General features: G+C 36.5%; 1 protein-coding gene across 3 annotated transcripts in view; it reads left to right on the forward strand.

Moving 5' to 3' along the window:
* The first annotated feature begins 8,547 nt into the window (after positions 1-8,547).
* Positions 8,548-21,176, forward strand: part of LOC108977126 — a 15,636-nt gene continuing 3,007 nt past the window's right edge. Inside the window, exons 1-3 of one of the 3 annotated variants that reach the window (XM_018946679.1) lie at positions 8,548-8,750; positions 9,881-10,107; positions 18,985-19,203. In XM_018946679.1, the coding sequence (XP_018802224.1) occupies positions 10,056-10,107; positions 18,985-19,203 (271 nt within the window). In that variant the 5' untranslated portion in view covers positions 8,548-8,750; positions 9,881-10,055. Of the gene's footprint in view, positions 8,751-9,015; positions 9,104-9,880; positions 10,108-18,984; positions 19,204-21,176 lie in introns of those variants that run through there. The other 2 variants (XM_018946676.1, XM_018946677.1) reach the window with 2 other exon arrangements.

Genomic DNA, 21,176 nt, shown 5'->3' on the forward strand with positions numbered 1-21,176 from the left:
TAGGTAATAAAAAATTAGAAAGACAAAATCAATAAATATAGCTGTTTGGAAGCAACTCTTCTTTGTTGCTGTTGTTGTTTTAACGGTTATCAGTCCCCGATGGGATGGTGATAGCTATCTGTGTTGTCGTCGATGTCATCTAACGGGAGGCCCAGGAAACGTGCTGTTTCGACGGGGTCGGACCAGAGGGAAAAGGGTGTTAGATGGGTGGGGTTGGTTGGGCATGCRAARAGGTGGTCAGTGTCATGCGGAGACTCGTTGCAAGCAGGACATACGTTGGGTATGTCTGGGTCTATTCTGGATAGGTAGGAGTTTAACCTGCTACAATATCCAACTCTTCTTTGTATTTGTAGATGCAAATCTTATGTCGCTGTAGTTGTTTCAGCATAAAACATTCCACATACATTTAGTAAATCCGGGCGTGGTTGTTGTTAATGTTATTGCAAGAATTATCCAGACCCTGTTTAAGGGAAAAACAATATGTTAACTGTCATTGAAGTCGCGCTGTTTCATCGGGTTCGGACATGTATGGTCTAAGTAACCGGAACGGACCCGGAATTTTTATCCAGTCAAGGTCTGCCGACCCGGCACCATGCCAAGAAATCTTCTCTCCCGTTATAACAACAAAAACACGGATTCGGATCATAGGGAAAGAGGAGTTAAATTAGTTGGTTTCATTGGGCATACAAGGAGGTGAATTCATTTCATGCACGACACAAGTTTTGTATGTCAAGGTCTATTCTGGATAAGTAAGAGTTTAATCTGCTACAATACCCAGAACGAAGTTGCGCTAGGGTCACTCTTGTTTCACGCGACAATTCGAGCTCTTATTCTGCTATGGGTGGTGTTTGGATTCTAGCATCCGAGCAGAAACTGCTTGGATAGAAGTATAGTATGCTAATTTACAGGGAGCATGAGGACTTTACCATGAACATGCTTTATCGGAGAAATCCTGTTATAGCTGGGAGAGTGGTGTTCTTACAGGTTTGCCGATTGATTTGTCCATGTCCCATGTACTGTCGGCTAGCGATTTGAGGATTTTTTTACTCTGGAACTCAATTGTATCGGCAGAAAACAAGAAAGAAGACTAATATAATTAACCGAAATGTTGAGGTTCAGTCCGTACCCCCTCGTTCAGATTGTAAATAGGGAAAATATAAACTCCTTGAAGTGAAGAAGCGAGAAACTTCTAGGGCATATACGTTCGCTCTTGAACACATGTCACCAATTTGTTTCATTCTCCTAATTTAGATTGTTAACCTCGAAATAATACCAGGAATATTTGCAAGAAAAATCTGGTCAGAAATCAAAATAAAAACGAACGTCTAGTCTCATCATATATGTACATACATTCTTTTAATTAAATTAAATAATTCTTTATATAATTATTAAATGCCCAAAGCCTACGCTCAACGCTTGAGTATTTGTCCAATTTTTTGCTGTTAATTGTGGCTTTGAAAAGAGAAGTAAAATGAAATTTCTTAATGGATATGCAAGCTTGAATCTGAAGGAATCAATTAAAGCCATTCCGACATTCTCGTCCCCCGTCTAAGAAAAGCGATGGACGGAACAAGAATTGAGGTCAGTAGGATAAAGGAGCGAAAATTCGGTGTGGGATTCGTGGTGAAAGAGAGACTCCGTCGCCGAGAACTGCTATTCACCCCGTTGTGTGAACGTCTAGCCACAATCCGCATCAAAGCGAAGATCTTCAACAAATCGCTGACTTGCTCTCATGCCCTCTGTGGAAGAAAAAGACGATGTGACCAAAAATGGCTTATATGAGCGTTTGGAGGGGACCTATGACAGCTGCCTCCGTCACAATGTCAAAACCGTGGACAAAGAAGATATTTTGGCACAACAGTTGATAAATACAGCTTCTACGAGGAGACATCCCCAAATTAGTTGAGGCTGATCGACTTCATCGGCTCCCGAAATCTGGTTATCTGTAGTACTAAAATTCCGAATAAAAAAATTCACCAAGCTACTTGGCTATCTCCGGATCGAGTAGCCACCAGCTAGATCGATCATGTTGTGATTGACGGAAAACGCGTTTTCAGTTAGAGTCGCTCCGARGTCCTAACATCGACTCTGAGCACTATCTAGTGTCAGGCGAGATATCACCCGGCTCTGTGCAGCAAAGCTACAAATACAAGGAACGCACGTTAACAAACACAAGGAATAATCGACGTTGAGAATTTGCAATCACAACAGACAGCCGAACGATTTTCTACTCGACTTGTCCTCCTGCTCTCTCAGAGCACTCATCAGCAACTCGGTATAAGGAAACTTTGGGACGGCATTTCAAGCTCCTTACGTATAGTTGCAAGCGAATTCTTTAGTTTTCGGAAAATGCAAAAATGGAGAGAATGCAGATTGCTTATTTCACAACGTTACAATCTATCACAACACGTGCGGACTGGGATAGATCTTGACGAACCGGTCGACAGGAGTAATACTTGAAAATTCTACGAAAAGATGCGTCGACTAACAAAATGTTTCAACACCAGAGCATACTCTTGTAGAACTCCCACACGTGATCTAGTAACTGATACCCAGAGCATACTAAAAGTTTTTAGGTAACAGTTCTCCAGCCTGCTGAATGACAATGAAAGCATTACATAAGGATATGGCGAACTCGTATCCCCAATCGATGGCGATGGAGCAGACGTTACATTGCCGGGCAAGCTATTCAAATATGGCGGCGAAGGACTGATAAGGAGCATGTATCAGCTTCTTTGCAGAATATGGTCGGACGAAAACACGCCCGATGATAAGAATTTAAGTGGGCTCTGTCACAAAAACGAGAAATCCCATAAACTGCGCCAACTACCCTCGCATAAGTCTTCTAAACATCACATATAAGGTTCTATCGAGCGTATTGTRTGAAAGATTAAAAGCCACCGTCAACAAGCTGATTGGGCCTTATCTTCGTTGATTTCAATGGTGCTTTCAAAAGYACGAAAAGAAACTGCTTTTATGCGGCGATGTCTGAATTTGTTATCCCCGCAAAACTAATACAGTTGTGTAAACTGACGTTGAGCAGCACCAAAAGCGAAGCCATGATCAGGAAGGCCCTCTTCGATATTGATATCATCGGCTTCAACACCCGCACCGTTAGTTAGTGAACGAGGGCAAGACGAAATATCTCCTGTCATCAAACAAACAGTCGTCGCACTATCGAATTGGCTCTCATGCCTCTGTTGACTCTGTTGACCTCTATAAGTCACATAAAGTGATATGGGTTTATAAAAAGGAGTCCTCTGTAGCAAGTGTATGTCCAATTCTGATGCCTGTAAATAATTTTATATGTATTCTTTCAGGTGATGGTATTAGAATAATGTGAGTTTTGGCCTGATGGGTTAGAAAGTTTATATTAATGATTGTACTGTCTCTAATAGTTTAGACAACAGTCGGTGATGTGTTGTTTAACATAATTCTTAATATTCTTTCTGGTAAAGTATGCAGAGGTTCTTTGTGTGCTTTTTTCACTCGTTTGTCAGCCATTTTGTTTCCTTGGATCCCTGAGTGTCCTGGTATCCATATAATTTTGATTATGTTGTTGTGTTTAGAAATAAGGTTTTTTTTTATTTTTGTAATAAGGTGCGAATTGTTTTATGAGCATGATGATAATCTCGTGGAAGGCTTACCGCTGTGGGCTCGTAATTATTCCAAATTCTTTGGAAATGGTTAGACAACGTATAATGGTTGCGGGTTTTTTGTATCTTCGTGAACATTGAAGAGTAATATTTTCATTGATGACTGTTAACTCGTTTTTACATAGAACGAACTTTGGACTGAGTAACAGTGTGATATGTGTGGTCCTTTGCAGAACATCTGGTAAACCGGATTCTTTTTCCGCATGAGTAATTGGTACATTTAAGAGTTTGATATGAGTTTTGMCACAGTGGCCGTACATTGCAAGTCCATAGTAAATTTTTGATAACAATAAGGCTCTTGTGAGATTAATTAGAGTGTTTGGGTGATAAAAAATAGTAATTTTCTTTTTTCAGCGGTCAATATGCGTCTAAGGATACAAAAATATATATAGTTTGTTGACACTGATCCGTTTCACAGCCMAAAGGCTGAGGCCAAATTCCTCCTCTAGTATTTCTCCATATTTTTTTTTTGTTGAAATGCTTGCATTGCTTAATTTAGAGTATTCATAGGACAGAGATAAGAGTACTGGTCAAAAAACTTGTGGTAAAGTACATATGTACATATATGCTTGTTTTTAAATAACAATTCGCATTAACACAATTAAACAAAAGAAGATTTGATTGTTATCGCAAGCGTGAGTGCACTGACCAACAAATGAAGTGTTGCTGAAAACGTTATAAAATTTGGATTATCGTTCGAACGCAGGCACCTTGTGACATGCTTTATGCTTATAATATATAGTACCTATATGCAGATCTGCATTGTAGAAACCGTTTTATTGACGAATAGCTCCTAGAACGCAATAACCAGAAGGGGCTTAAAATTAAAGTGAAAAAATTGCAATTGCTATGCCCAATTAGCTGCTAAATTTTACATAGATGTTTTCTTATTTCATTCAAAAATATGGGTTCTAATCATGTACTCTGCAGAAAAATCATATACATACATTAACAATGAAATCGCCGCTGAGGAKTATTACAATATATTATCTTAATTTTTGTGTATGTGGAAATCTGATTGACATGTCGCCAGCATCGGCTTATAATACTTGATATCGTAAAACAAATTGTGGAACCTAACAGTTTTGTGACTCTATCAAACAAGTAATCGATTTTTATGAGAATTGCTTTCATAGCACAAATATATTGTGAGCTTTGACATTGCCTATTTAGTAGCGACTGCTATTAAAAAACATTTTTAATGATGATCGAAGCTTGGTATTGCATTTATGGAGCCCTCATTTTTTTCCCATTTTTCTTATAGAAAAAAGTTATATGTCGAAGTTGTAGATAATGAAATGCTGTACAACTTTTGTATTGGCACCATTTTCACATAAAATTTATATCAACAAGTAAGGAAGGGCAAAGTTTAAGAGGCTAAATTTGTTATATGTATATAGGGTTTTTATACTTACACATATGAATAATCAGGGTAATGAGACGAGTGAAGCAGAAGATCGGAATTGATAATGTTAGGGATATGAAAATAAGATCAGGGTCTACACCAACTCCAATAATAGCTGAAATTATTATAGTTTCGACATTGAACTAAGGTATGCCAAATATTATGGTATACATATGTTTAGTTAATTTTGCTAAGATATCATAAATATTGGTATAGAGCCAATTTATTTTACTAGGTTACATGGGGGATAGGGTAATATTGACCCGGATATTGATATCTCCTTCATCATAAACATATGCTCTTTGAGTTTAATTAAGGCACCTCACATACCATCAGCAATACATATACATACATATAAGAGATAAAATCAACTGGAAGATTGAAATTCCTTATCTTAGTTATTTGGAGGCTTTGATAAGTTTTCTCCCGAAAATCACACTCATTCAATTGAATTGAGATAACTCATATATTGGCCGATATAATTATGCGATATAAAGTCACTCGGAAGTTCGAAAAATTTTATATTAGGTATATGAGGGCTCCAACTCAWTAGCATAGATATGTCAGAAAAATGTTATTTACCAAATTTGGTTGAAATCTGTAGAATATGTTCCGAGATATACACTTATTCACCTAAAACAGGGTGATGCTATGCAAATTGTAAAATTTTGAGCCCGGCTGCTCTYATATCATCTCGAAGGTAAAATTYTATGTCTCTGGCATATTCAGGTTTTTTCTATCGCACTTTTAGTAGTTTTTAACGGTACCGTTATATGGGGAGTAGACGGGGTTGTCATCTCATTGCGTACATTTGGTTCTTGTAGCTTCAGTGGTTTAGGATATATGTGCATTAAGTCTTTTAAGCGGGCCACGGCATTTTTTTCAAAAATTTTAGCCGACAAGTTCACCATGCAGCTGCGATTCTCTGAGTAAAATAGAGTTCTATATCTTATATTTCAACTCGTCTCATTACCCTGATTATTCATATGTGTAAGTATAACCAACCCTATATACATATAACTCGATTATTTCGAGGCAATACAAAAAACCCTTTTTGCGAACAAAACTAGTATACTCTGTAACATGTCGATTTTATCATTATCTATCATAAAGCTCTTTTCTATAGGTCTCGTAATTTCACTGGAAATCGAGGTAAATCGTTTCTAACCCTTCAACGCTCCTCTCCTTCTCGACCAAAGATCAACCGGAAATTACTGTTCCTRTAATTTTATTTATTTTATCTTTCGTTTCCAATGATTTTCATCCTAACCTGGTAAAATCACAATTTGCTACCGGCAATGACCACAAAAAATCGACGCGCGCATGTATTTATGAGTATATACTATGATAAAATTATATCACCGTTGTCGACAAAGTACTCATGGGTATAAAAATAATGTTTTTGAACTTTTCAATTAAAGAGTTCAATTAAAGTAACGCGTACTACCGGCTTCATGCCGCTTGTTAATGACCGTGCTCGTTATTAGTTGTTTGTCGTTTTTGTTCAAGTATTTCGAAAGCTACTTGAATTTTCTTGCTCTCAGTAAAACCTGAATAAGGAAATTATTATTATTGTAAATAAGAGAGRATTTCTTGATATCTTCAACAATGCACTATGTTTACACTGAAATTAATACTGGACCTGTAGCCTCATGAAAATAGCTTGAATTCTCCATATGTTATATTTTTAGGTGGAAATCCGTTTTCTAGAATGATTAACTCCCTCCAACGTAGATGTTTATAATTATAAAAACACTTCATGTTTTTCAGCAAATATATAAATAAGGAATTATTTTAATAGCAATAGCAAAAATAAAATACATTTTTGTGGAGATAATAATTCTTTACAAAGTAGAGTGAAACTGAAGATTACGAAATAGTTTGATTGGTATAAGTAYACTTACATATGTATATAGCAGGTTTCTGTTGGATGGTTTGGACCCGGAACAAATCACAAGAGGTTAAGTGAGCTTTTAGTCGTCAGTAAAATTCTCCTTCGTCTGTTTGTAAGAGTTTAAACCAATAAGCTGATGGAAATTAACGTGAAACTAAAATAAYGTTAAAATGCATTATAATTAATCAGGAGATTTTTAAAGTAAATAAGTATTAAAATTAGGAGAATTTTTCCACTGGTTTTTAAATGCGCTGTTTTAAGAAGAAGAAGAGATGTTCAGATTTTTATTGACTTTACTGATTGTTTTGTAGATGGTGTAAAAAAAACATAAACTGAAGTCGAAAGGACAATGAAGAACTACAATTTAAATGACAACAAAGGTTTTAAAACATGTTTTAACGGTAACTTTGACAGCACTGAAACTTGAATACCATTAACAAAAAAAGTTTAAATGCAAGTATTATATTTTGATCGATCAGTTTATGAGACAGCTATACGCTGGCATGTTAACGGGGAAACATTTAAAATATTCGATTATAAAAAGCCGATCTGTAAAAGATATAAAAATTTTGGAGTCAAATATCTTTCTGTAGCTTCTTCTGCTATGGAGATACAAAATCATATTATATTCGAGAATTCTTTGCACCACCACCGATCTAGCATTTCTGGTGGCGTAAAGTTAGCAAAATAATAGCTAAACTATGTGTCAGTGTGTTTCATAGCAAGGTAACTGCGAAACAAAAGTCAAATATATGCTTCACAGGTGTATTTTTATTGCATTAAAATATATAAAAATTTATTTATTCAGATCTGTCGGTCAGTTTGGATGGCCYCTATATGCYATAGKGGTMCGATCTGAAAATATATTCGGACATGTTTTGGATGTTCTGATGAAATTGATTGGAGATGTCTGGTCAAATTGAAAAGTTTTCCATATACAAGCCTTTGATTTTGATAGTAAAGTTTGTATGGCAACTAAATGTATGTTATGGTAGTCCGATCTGAACTATTTCTCCGGAGATTGCGGCGATGACTCGGAAATAATCTCTGCGGAATGTCTTGAAGATAGCTTGTCAAATGAAACAATTTTTCGATTCCGACAAATGAGCACCTTATTGGTGAGAAAAAGACAAGAAGATATCTTAAAACCTGAGAGACTAGTTCCCATATATACAGACCGGCAAAAACGAGACTGCTTATCGCGCTGATGGGTTAGGGGTTCCGACGCTTCGCGTTTCAAATATCCACCAAAATTATCGTAAGAGATGTCGGCTCTCTTGTCATCTTCGTAACCTTCCTTCACATTTTTAATATTTTSATCAGTTGAAGAGTTCGAAAGTCCTATAGTATATATACTTGTATAGATAACACTATATTTATCTCGATTAATTTTAGGTGATACGTACAACCGTACGGTGAACAAAACTATAAAACTCTGCAGCAACTGGTTGCAAGAGCATAATAATCACATTTAAYTGCAAAAATTATTTGATAATGTTTCTTCTTATTCGAGTAAAAATTACAGAAAAGTTTAAAAACAACAATTTAATTTTTGAACTCAGGAGTAAACGGTAATTAACATCCACTGAAACTCGGCAGACAACCCTAATGTGTGCTGCTTGGAGATCGCCACTTCCACCGACAGCAGAGTGAACATCTGAGCTTGGCTTGCCGTTGCGTACTAGGTCATTCTAGAACGTGACTCCACTTAAAGCGGGTGTGTCGTAGTAACGTGCTCACTTGTGCGCTAATAGCAAAGTAAATGATATTCAGCTGACCGCGTGTGAGCATATCGGTAAATTTACGCAAATTGTGCAAACGAAAATTGGTGCACTYGCAATGTTAAACAAAATCAAATATTTAAATATAAAATATAAATAATTGTTTTTGCCATCAGCAGTTAAAGAGTGATAAGAGAGCTCGTGTGTGTGCCAAGTAAATAACGCAAAAAATATATTTGCATTGGAAATCGCTCTTTTAAACTTTTTTTGATTAACATGGCTTACAGTTAATTCTTTTATTATGTAATATATACAAACACTTACACAAACTGATGCACATTTTTTGCTATGGTCTTATTGATATCCATATCTCACTAGTGTGTTGATAATGATAAGATTTCATGGTGTTTTGCTGGATTGGGTTCAGGTTCGTGTCTAAATAATTATTACTCGAGAAAATGTGTCCTTAAAGTAATTAGCCATATGAGTATAATCGATGCAGCAAACACAAAAATGCTAATCGCCAATAATAATTGCAAGCAACAATAAAATTGATAATATACATACATATATATATATGTTTATGTGTATTTGTGTGTTTGTGTATGTCAGCTAGTTGAGCCACGCACCTTTCACCAATACTGAGCTCTCTTATGTCCATACAATGCGTTTACTTRCACTCAAAAATCTCTAAAAGTATGCTAATATAGAAACGTCATTAGTCACTCGTATTTCAAGTATGTCTTTCTAAAGAAAAGGCAAAGTTTCGTAGTCGTCACAGCCGCCGCGGTTTTCTCAAAATGTGATTCAGCTTACATTTCTGGAATTCCTAAGCAGCACTTCATTGAGTTCGCCACGCTTGGCTGGGGAGCCCCTCTCAACGGCTATTCTACTGTAGCGCTTTACACTGCCGAAGCTCCCGCACATGCATTGAATCGTTTGCGTCGCGAGATGATCAACCGATCTMCCGCTTTGCATTGATCTTTCAGCCGGTTTTCTAACTATTCGCATTTCAGTCGCTCACTGTGATTGTCGTTTGTTGTTCATAACCAACATTTCAAGCTTGTTGTATTTTTTGAGTTCGCGTGAGGGCACCGAGTTTCGTTGACTGCGCGTTATTAACAAATGAATTAAGCAAATTAAATTGTACATAAAAATTATAATTTTGTAATTAAAAATAATTTGTATTGTCTTTTACGAACAGTGTAGTTGTGCGCGGCGATCGGTTCAGTGTTCGAACGAATTGAGGAAGTGATCGATTTGAAAGCAACGAAAAGTAGAAGCAGCAAAATTATCAAAATACAAAAGTGATCTGTATTAGTTGGTTAAAAAAACTGAAACTAAACTATAAACAGCAACAACAAATACAAATATCAAAGATGCCAACGTACGCCAAACAGGATCATATATATCTTCTGAAACTAATCACAGGTAAGCACCGTTACTAAATTAAGCCGAAGCTTCCATTTAACGCTTAAGTAGGCACACATGTATACTAACATTAAGGTCATAAATAAGGCACTAATGCAGTGATTAATATTGTATAATCTGTGCAATTAACCCAACGACCGATAAGGGTTGACTTGATTACTCAATTAGTGAAATAACTAATTATCAGCAGTAACCCAGTCTAGAAAATCCTACAAATGTTGTAAATATGTACTATATATTTGTTGTTTAATAAAAAAAAAGTAACATCGGACGCTTCACAGGTTCAAGCTTTCTTATAAAATCTGAATTTAGTTTGGTCAGTTTGATGGCAGCTATATTACATAGTGGTATGATCAAAACAGTTACTTAGACAATTTGTACAAATACATATTCTGTTATATAAGAAGGTTTTCCATACAAGAACTTGTTTTTGATCGTTCAGCTTGTATGGAACCTATATGCTATATTAGGCCGACATCGGCGGTTCCGACAAAGCAGTTTCRTAGAGAGAATAGAACGTGTGGAAAATCTCAGATTGATATTTACAGGGTCTCCTGCTTTCCTGCTGGGTACTACAAATTTCGTGGGAAACTTAATATACTCTGTTYAAGGTATAACAAAAATGCTACTCATTTTCTGTAAAATTTAAGTCTTGTGCTATTTAAAGACAACAAGTGCCCTTAAACAGATAAATAGACTTTTCCAAGTACACAGTTTTATTAAAATTTTAATTAGTTCTCTAGCTACTATAATATTTGCAGTGTTATCTAGCTCTACTTTACACATGTGCCCAAAACACACATATCTTCACTTTCTTCAAGTGTTTGCAGCGTAAGAGTGGTTTCGGTTGACAGTTCCGTGTATTTAGAATTGTGTAATTAATGTGTCAAAGAATGAGCAAACCGGCAATTTTAATGCGAATATGAAGATTATGCGGAAATATGAAATAATTTTTAATTATCATACAGACAATATGTTTAATTAAATGTGAGTTGGTGTGAGAAAGGGTAGTAAGCAGAAGCTTTTCCAAAGAAAAAAATAATAACTTTCTTCTCTAATATGGTTTAAAATTAGAATTGAATCGTTTATCATTGAACCTTTTATAGGCTGACAAATTTTATGATCACGAACAAGCATTAGTTACACGAAACGAATTCGAATTATTTATGTGGGATATTTTTTAATTTAAATTTCGAAATTTCGTTGATATCTTTTTGATATATTGGTATGACTGTCAGTGACATATGTATGTATGTATGTTCACATCAGCGTTATCATTAGTTATTACTATATGCTTGTCTTTCTGAAGTACATTAAGTGCATTCGGCGATTTTTACGAAAGGGAAATTATTAAAATCAATCAAATTTTCTGGTGACTAACAGCCAAATACCTTACTGRCATCGTTGAAATATCGGAAGGATCAATGAAAACCATTTTGAAATGTCATTTGAGCCCAAGAAAAGTAAAAGCACCATTGGTTCCGAAATCACTCAACTCTTTCGTCGCGTTAACGTTTGTGAAACAATGCTTCCCGACTACCAGGATGCCATSAAACGCATTATTACTGGCGATGAGTTATACTTACGAATTCCTTCCGATCTGTCAAACTGTCAACAAGACTCATTATATTTGAATGTTATTATGGGCCGACAACTCATGATTTTTGCACCACGATAATGCACCGTCGCATATTGCATTGATTCTTTTGTTTTGTGATTTTTTTGCCAAATTTTCAACCAATATCGTGTCAGAATCGCTTACGCGATCATAGCCGTGTTAACATTAGCGCGCCAGTCGTTTTTTATTTTCGCAACGTGGCGCTAATTGAAAATGTCGAACGAAGCCARGTTTTCCAGRTGGACGGAGTGGAAGYCTTCCTCTTCCTCTGCTTCCCCCAGCGGGTACTGCGTCGACCTAGCCAGCGCAGCCGCTGTCTTTTGTTTGTAAATATATTTCGTACGGTTCTTCGTTGGATCTAATGCGATGTTCGCCGCGACCAACGGGCAAAGGACCATAAATCTTTCGCACAACATTTYTCTCGAAAACTCCGGCCGACTCATAAGATGTTGTTATCGTCCATGCCCCTGTTCAGTATAGCAGGATGGAAGTAATGAATGACTTATAGAATTTTRTTTTTGTTCGTTGATTGCCTTCAGTCCGAAATAGAACCCGGTGCAAGAGTTATTGTTTATGGGATTTCCAGGCTGACATTGTTGTTGCTGTTAATGCTGGTTCCAAATCTAATCGCGAGTGCGACGACTGTTTCTTTGATGTCTGTTGTGTTGCTCTCGTTTACTGCCAGACCCATCGCTTACTTATACAGTTTGGAGAAAGCAGAACTAACGACGTGGGTATTGAGGCCAATGATATCAATATCATCGTCATACGCCAGCAGCTGTACACTCATATGGAAGATTGTATCTTCTTGATTAAGTTCTGCAGCTCGAATTATTTTCTCCAGCAGCAGGTTGAAGAAGGCGCATAATAGGGAGTCGCCTTGTCTAAAACCTCGTTTGGTATCGAACGGCTCGGAGAGGTCCTTCTCGATCCTGACGGAGCTTTTGGTGTTTCTTAACGTCAGTTTATATAGTACAGCCGTATTAGTTTAGCGGGGATACCAAATTCAGACAACGCGGCATTAAGGCAACTCCTTTTCGTGCTATCCAAAGCAGCTTTGAAATCGACGAAGAAGTGGTGTGCGTCGATTCACTTTCACGTGTCTTTTCCAAGATTTGGCGCATGGCGAATATCTCGTCGGTTGCTGATTTTCCAGGTCTAAATCCACATTGATAAGGCCCAATTATTTTGTTGTCGGTGGGCTTAAATATTTAACACAATACGCTAGATAGAAGCTTGTATGCGATGTTAAGAAGGCTTATTCCTCGGTAGTTGGCTCGGATTGTGGGCTCTTCCTTTTTGTGGATTGGGCATAGCATACTTAAATTCCAAACGTTGGGCATGCTTTCTTCCGAACATATTCTACAAAGAAGCCTATGCATGCTCCTTTGTACTAACGAAAAAATTACACGCTATAAATTTTCACAGTACAGAGGTTTAGCTGTATCTTTTAAACCAGAATAATATATGTAAGATATGACATTAAGATTTAAAATGCCAAAGTGGTATATGTTTTTCCTCTAATCCACTAGTGTCAGAGATAATTGCTTTTAATGTCGTTTTGGGAAATCTTACAGCCTCTGAGTTCTTGAATGCGAGCTAAGTGTATATCTAAGTAATAAGGGGTGATTGATTTTTGACGTTATGACGACTTAATAGAATGTCTGCAATATGTTCACTCTCCTTCTTTAACTTTTTATTGACTATTTCTCATGAGTTTTGGTGATCGTGAACCCAAAATATTAACGATGGACTTTCCAAAAATTTCGAATTCTGTTGTCGAACATTCTATAAYTCCGACAGTGTTCCTGTGTTTCAAGCTTTTTAGTCGGCATTTGGCGCAGTTCCAGAAATGTTAGAGAGATATACTTTTGTATTCTTTCGAGAGATTGCGTTTGCTACATTCCTTGRTCCACTTCAATTCTAAATACCACATACATATAAACATATATGTATATTCAGCTACGTTGCTATTGCATTTTTTACATGCATTGTCACTACGGGGGCCGTAATTTGAACAACCAACAATTAACTTCCTTATAAAATGTTGACAATGAAATTTTATGTGAGTGTCAATGAGTTATAAACAATCTTTGAGAAATGAAAGGGTGCACCAATATGCACATATCGACAYCCATTTAAATAATCAAAAGTAAAGCGGAATGTCAATAAAGTTGAGTATGCGTTTTATTTGCAAATATTTGCAAACATGAAGTGTTCTTTTGTTATGAAAGTACATTCGAGTTTATAATTYCGTCTGTTCCCAAAGGTAAATCAAAACATTCATTTGACGCATTTGGAGCCATCTCCTAGGGGCACGGCTAGCAGTTCTAAGCCTTTCTACTAAGTACAACTGGAATTCGGCGCAGTTATCATTATTATACCAGCATWGTGCTAATTACGAATTTAGACACTTTATGAACTCCTCGGCGATTATGTATGTATAAATTTGTGAATATGCACGCTTCTCCTTATGTATAATATTATATACTTTTACATACATACGTACCTTGCAGTAACATGACAATTACTTAGATACACAAATAAATCAAATGAAACGGAGCAAACCGTACCACACCGAGATAATGACAGCACTAAATATACAAATATTTATATATAGRMACATATATGTATAAAAAGTCGAAAAGTCAGGTATATAAGTATGTACCAACTTATATACAAATGAAGCGCTATTATCTAAATCATGTTTGTCATATATTTTATATGGCAATTAACAGCAGTTTATTTGTTGGCAACATCAACAGATACCGCCAAACGATCATGTGATGAACAATTGCTCGAAAGTGGTATGCTGTTGATAATTTTAAACAACCCCAATAAGCATTTATGTTCGAGAGCAACTCGAAAAATTACGTACTTCTCAGATTTCCAACTGCTCTTACCTTCACTTGGGGGTCGTCATTAACGCAGTTTTCACGGCAGCATCAACAATTTTGTAGAGATTGTAGTAATTTACAATGAGAAAAGGTTTAGAGGTTCTCACGTGAGCTGGAGCCTCACTCGCAAATGGATTTCAAATATTTGTTTCCAGACTGAAAGCTTCGCATCTTTCCAAAGGAAGCGAACCACTAATGTTTACTACAACTTTTGGTATCAAAAAAAAAAAAAAAAAAAAATGTCTGAAAAGATATTCCGTGATTTAATGAAATACTATTTAATCCACCGTAATGAGTTTGAATACGATGAAAGCAGTGTTCGATTCAAAGGAAAGGATAAAAAAAATCACAAAATTATTTTGGATGGCCGTAAAGTAAAATTGATCGAATTACCCGATACTCTATCAAAAGATCGGTTGGGACATATTGTTCATGATTATTTGTGTATTCGAAAACTCGGTGCAAAGGGGGACAACGTGAAGTCATAAATCACGTCAGTGTCACAAATGATTAAAAATGGACATCGCTTTTGAAGCGAATGACAAATTGCACTACAAAAAAGGTATACAACAGTTGGAAGGTCGGTATAGTCGATAATGATCATAGTTACTTCTTTCCGTCTTTTATATCCTGAACAGCGTATAGGTCTCATTTGTCAGATTCGTCGATTACGAACCACTTTACCACAAAGAAGTCAGACAAATTGAACRACTAAAATCATGGCTTTATTTGGGCAACTTTTTATTAGACGAGATATCTTCATAAAATTTGGCATGGATTGTCGCCAAAGGAAACGGTACAAACTCCGAAGAAATTGTTCTGATTGAATCATTTATGTACATATTGTAGCTGCCATACAAGCTGACTGATCAAAGTCATGTTSTTGTAATGGAATCTTTTGATTTTATTGCTTTTTTATTTTCTCARCAAAGGTATTACAAGTATAATGCATATTCGGTGTACATTCGACAATTTTCTACTTATCACAAAATATGTACTATACAGTCCATTCGACTCTATTTATTTATTTCTAGTATTTTATTATGTTTTATTGTTTCACATAGTCGTCAACCGGTCTAATGGGACGTTATTAGGCCATATACTTTATCACTTAATTTAAAAATAAAATGATTGATTAATGTAGATTTCAGTTGAAATTAATTTATTGTACGACACATTTCAGATTTATGCKACTTTCATATTGACTTAAAGATTTCATAACTTCTTCAACTATTTCACAAAAATAGCACCTAGTGCGGGTTGTATATGCTATCTTTATAATATTATCATATGCAAATGATAACAGTTTTTCACTCGACACTCACATTTTTCTAAAAATATTAAAAAGAAAATCCAATTTGATGTCTGGATGACAGCGTGCGCCATTAATTTAACCTTATAGATACAGTTTATACTTAAATAAATGCGTTCTAAAGTTTTCTGGGAAGATAATTGTCATCTCAATTGGTCTCCTACACCATTTTGTGCAAATAAGTTAAGTCAATAGTGTCATGCCGGGGCTGCACCGAAGCTATAATACCTTTCATTCTGCATTATGTATTGGATAAAGGGTTTAAAATATCGTAATCTTGACTTCGTTCGGTCAGTTTGGATGAAGKTCCGGTCTAAACTTTGTAAATATATCGCGTAAAAATACTTTTCGATACAAGGACTTGAGTTTTATCGGTCCGTTTKTATGGAAACTATATACTATAGTTGTCCGATTCCGGAGTTTCCGACAAATGAGYTGCTTCATAGGAGCAAAAGTACGTGGGCAAAATTTCGAATCAATATCTCAAAATTTGGGGCACTAGATCGGTGATATATATGTAAATGGGCAGATAAACAGATATGGCTAAAATAGTTCAGCCCGTCACGGTGATCACTCTTACATATGTAAGCATACTTTATATGGTATCCGAAGTTTTCTTTAGGGTGGTTTAGGGGTTTAATGTACCCTGCTTAGGGTATAACGATTTATTTGACTTTCGTTCATGGTAAGATAATTTATTTCATATTCTTCTCWCGCATTCTGAAGTTCATTATGTCACYGCTATTTGGGTCGYGCAATCTAATTGCTATCATTCTTGAAATTAATGTCAAACGATTTGTCGAAGCAAATGGGTATGGCAGTGAAAGAGGGCAAGACGAAATACCTMMTGTCATCAAACAAACAGTCATCACACTCGCTACTTGGCACTCACGTCACTGTTGACAGTCATAGCTTTGAAGTCGTAGATAATTTCGTCTACCTTGGAACCAGCGTAAACACCACCAACAATGTCAGCCTGGAAATCCAACGAAGGATAACTTTTGCCAACAGATGCTACTTCGGACCGAGTAGGCAATTGAGAAGCAACGTCCTCTCTCGACAAACAAAAGCCAAACTCTATAAGTCACTCATAATTACCGTCCTGCTATATGGTGCAGAGGCTTGGACGATGACAACAACTGATGAGTCGACATTGCGAGCTTTCGAGAGAAAAGTTCTGCGAAAGATTTATGGTCCTTTGCGCGTAGGCCAAGGCGAATATCGCATTCTATGGAACGATGAGCTGTACGAGATATACGACGACATTGACATAGTTCAACGAATTAAAAGACAGCGGCTACGCTGGCTAGGTCATGTTGTCGGGATGGACGAAAACACTCCAGCTCTGAAAGTATTCGACGCAGTACCCGCCGGGGGAAGCAAAGGAAGAGGAAGACCTCCACTCCGTTGGAAGGACCAAGTGGAGAAGGACCTGTCTACGCTGGGAATATCCAATTGGCGCCACGTAGCGAAAAGAAGAAACGACTRGCGCGCTGTTGTTAACTCGGCTATAATCGCGGAAGCGGTGTCTACGCAAATAAAGAAGARGAAGAAGATTTGTCGAAATAGGTTGGTGTATCCAATTTCCAATAATCTCTCAAATATGCAAACATGGCGAACATTAATAAGTTTGAGGTCTTTAGAAGAACATTAGGAAAAAATCCAATAGGGGATCTTCCGTTTCATTATTGCATAACGATCTACTTACTCCATTCATAGTAAAGAATCTTTTAATAGTAACCATTATCTCAATGTATATAAATAATGATATTGATAAAGAGTATCGAGCAACTTTTTTGATTTGTGACGAAATGGCCACTTAGCAATCAGCTGATGGGGTCTCACTTACTACCCTAAGCAACTCCTAGCAAATTGAAGTGTTGTTTGTCTTGAATGTGTCAATATTAGCTATAAATGCATGCATCACTTGCTAAAATTATTTAGCTAACTAATGTTGTTTTCTTTTCTAGAAAGCTTGTCGCATTTTATATATCACTTTACTCGACATACTCTCCTTATTTATTTACCAGTGGCCATTATTAATTTTGTTTTCTCAATTTAAGTGGAAATATTTCATATAAGGCATGTTTTTTGAGGGATAATAACTTAAAAAGTCTGTAAATTGTGTCTATACACCAGGTTGGCGGTTGTTATCTCATAACTACCATGTACTGTAGAAAATCGGAACTAGTTTACGATTATTTGWTAATTGGATTTTATGAACCACTAAACACCGCTTTTGACTATAAATCAATAGAATGTGTTAAAAACCACAATTCATTCAATAATAATATTGATGTTGGATATTATTTTGTATTATATATATCTTCAACCTGGTGCAGTGTCCAAAGTTTAAGTAGGGCGAATCCGAATCGCACTTAACGGAACCTACATATATAATATATTATACATATTAGGTACGTACGTAATCAAGCATTGCCAATTTACATCGGCAGCGATACGTGATGGACGCCTTTTGTTTACCTTTCTTATCACAACGGAATGGTTCGTGTTTTCTGTCGATAGAGCTGGCCGAGCAGGTGCGGAACAAACTGTTGACCGTCATGCTGCCGTCGTGATACAGTTCACTCGATACGTCATTTCAGAACGGCTGTGTCATATTGTCGATAGCCGGATTGTACCAGAAGAACCTTTGCAAACGTTCTATTTTTGTGCATAGATACTAAAAGTGTAGGTTTCCGATAGTAAACCAAATAGAGGCTAGAAGACTGCTGTTACGGCATTMGTAAAGTACAGCTCTAGTTCAAACGCGCATATTGTTATTGTAAGTTTGTATTAAATCTTAGCATACACCCATATTTCGTCTGCGACATCAAATTCGACGATGGCGTTTATTTACCACCCAGATAGTGACACCGTTTTTCTTTGTTTTAATTTAAAATCCACCTTAACACGTACTTACATATATCATTGTGCACTCTCATTGTTATATACATACAGACTCTACRCTTTTATCATTACTTTTATTTCGTTATCATATTTTTTCATGAGTTTTTAATATTGATTTTCGATATGCGATTTCATTTCAGTTTTAACTGTTCTAGTGCAAGGAACGCTCGGTCAATCGTTTTTGCTCAGTTTGGGACAAAATCAGCGAAACTTCTTTTCGGAARGCAATTCACATGAAACGCTTTTGAATCAACCACTTACCGAACGTCTAAACTATACGGATACAGTGCCGAACATACATTTGGAGACGCGTGGAGAGTTTGATGATAACAACACCACGATAATTGTTATAAAGAGTAGTGAGTATCTGTGCCTAAGAGTACCACTTTAGTTGGCGGCAATTGGTTAAAACGAGTGCTGTGAAATTACCGTTAAAATTAAAATTAWTTATCAAGTACTTACAACGTATTTGAAGCTCTAAACTCAAAGCGCACTTTGCTTTGATTTGCTAGCCGTTTGTGTTATCGTTCAGTGTTGTTGCATGGCATAAAGCCATATCGCATACGTGAAATAAAGCGCGACGCCATGTGCTATTAATAAACAGTAATCAATTATGTATCAGCAGAATTAGGCACAAATATATTTAATTAACAAGTGTCTAAATTTTCGTTGTACGAAGTTTCGCTACATTCAACTATCAAAGCTACAAGTGTCTGTATAAAATTTCTTTCCTTTTTCCTTAAATCTGGAATTTATTCCACCAACTTGTGAAACTCTCGTAAAAAACTGATTTTATTGCGAATGCAACTCCACACAATTTTGAAGGAATAATTTAAAAACATGAAAAAAAGCCACCGTGGTCCGATCTRAACAATTTCTTCGGTGAAYGTGTCGTTGTTTTGAATAACAACCCATGCCAACTTTTGTAAAGATATTCTGGCAAATGAGCAAGTTTTTCATACAAGAAGTGAGTTTTGAATGATAAATTTATATGGCAGCTATATGCTATAGTGGTCAACCTGGGAAAGTTTTACGGAGATTACACCGTAGCTTTGCGCAATAATCCACGAAAACTGAAGACACCTCTTTAAACAAAAAAAGTTTCCCATATAAACACGGTATCCGGATCGTTTGAATGACAGCTATATGCTATAGTGGTCCGATATTGTCGGTTCTGACTGAAGAAAGAAGAATTTATACAAAATTTCAGATCGATATCTCAAAAACGCGAAATAAAACATATACATACAAACTGGCTGACGGAAAATCGATACATTTTATATGGTCTCCTGTTCTCCTGTTTAGGTGTAATTATGTTTCTTGACACTACCTCTGTAACCAGTCTTTATTTACTATCGGGAATTTATAAATAAAACGAAAATTTTTCGATTACCATCCAAATTTATTTTATCGCCTTCAAAKTAACATCTATTTGATGCAATGCACATGTGCCAACGCTTCTTCCAATCTTCAAAACCATTTTCCGAGATGGCTTCAGCTCTCCCGTCGAATTTGTTTTGATGATTACAATTGAGTCGAAGCGTGTTCCCCGAAGTGGATATTKCAGTGTGGAGAATAAAAAAAAGTCACAGGGGGCCATATTGGGTGAATACGATGTTTGCTCAATGACATTTATTGAGTTTTTAGCCAACCTGTGTTCCATACAAGCGGAAGATGAGAGGGCAAAATGAAGAATTCCCGATAMTTTCATGCCAGGGTGTATGTCGAAATTATAACATATTATGGAACAGTTTTCTTTATGAAAGYTAATTTTTGACCTTTCCCTTATAGCGTTAAAATATTGTATATCGGGGAGAGGTTAGGTTAGGTTAACCTGATAGGTCAATAAGCCACACATAGACCAGTTTTTTTCCTTTGCCATATCAGATGGAGTTCAGTTGTTAGGTCCAAGAAGAGTAGTCATTCTTTAGGATGAGTCTACTTGATGCGAGTTTTAACAGACTCTGCGGCCTCACTATTGATACCTCCTCTRGTGTGTCATACCGTGGGAACCCAAGATGCTTACAGCGTAGTCTTGCCAATGCGRCACAAGTACACAAGAGATGCTCCATTGTTTCCGTGGTGCCATGCTTTAGACATTTCCGGCAGTATTATCAGCCCCATCCTGCGAGCTTATGTCATCACTAGACAGTGACCAATTAGTATTCCCATCATGTTCCTACAGTCTCTTGTRTCGTGTGTCAATAGAAATTTTTCTGTATTCCCTATCCACCGTTTTGCACTAGCCCGTTCCATTGTATTTTAATTTTTATACTCTCGCAACAAAGTTGCTAAAGAGAGTATTATAGTTTTGTTCACATAACGGTTGTTT

Source organism: Bactrocera latifrons, unplaced genomic scaffold (assembly GCF_001853355.1).
Source record: "Bactrocera latifrons isolate USDA-ARS-PBARC rearing strain unplaced genomic scaffold, ASM185335v1 scaffold_84, whole genome shotgun sequence".
In the NCBI taxonomy this organism is placed as follows: Eukaryota; Metazoa; Arthropoda; class Insecta; order Diptera; family Tephritidae; genus Bactrocera; species Bactrocera latifrons.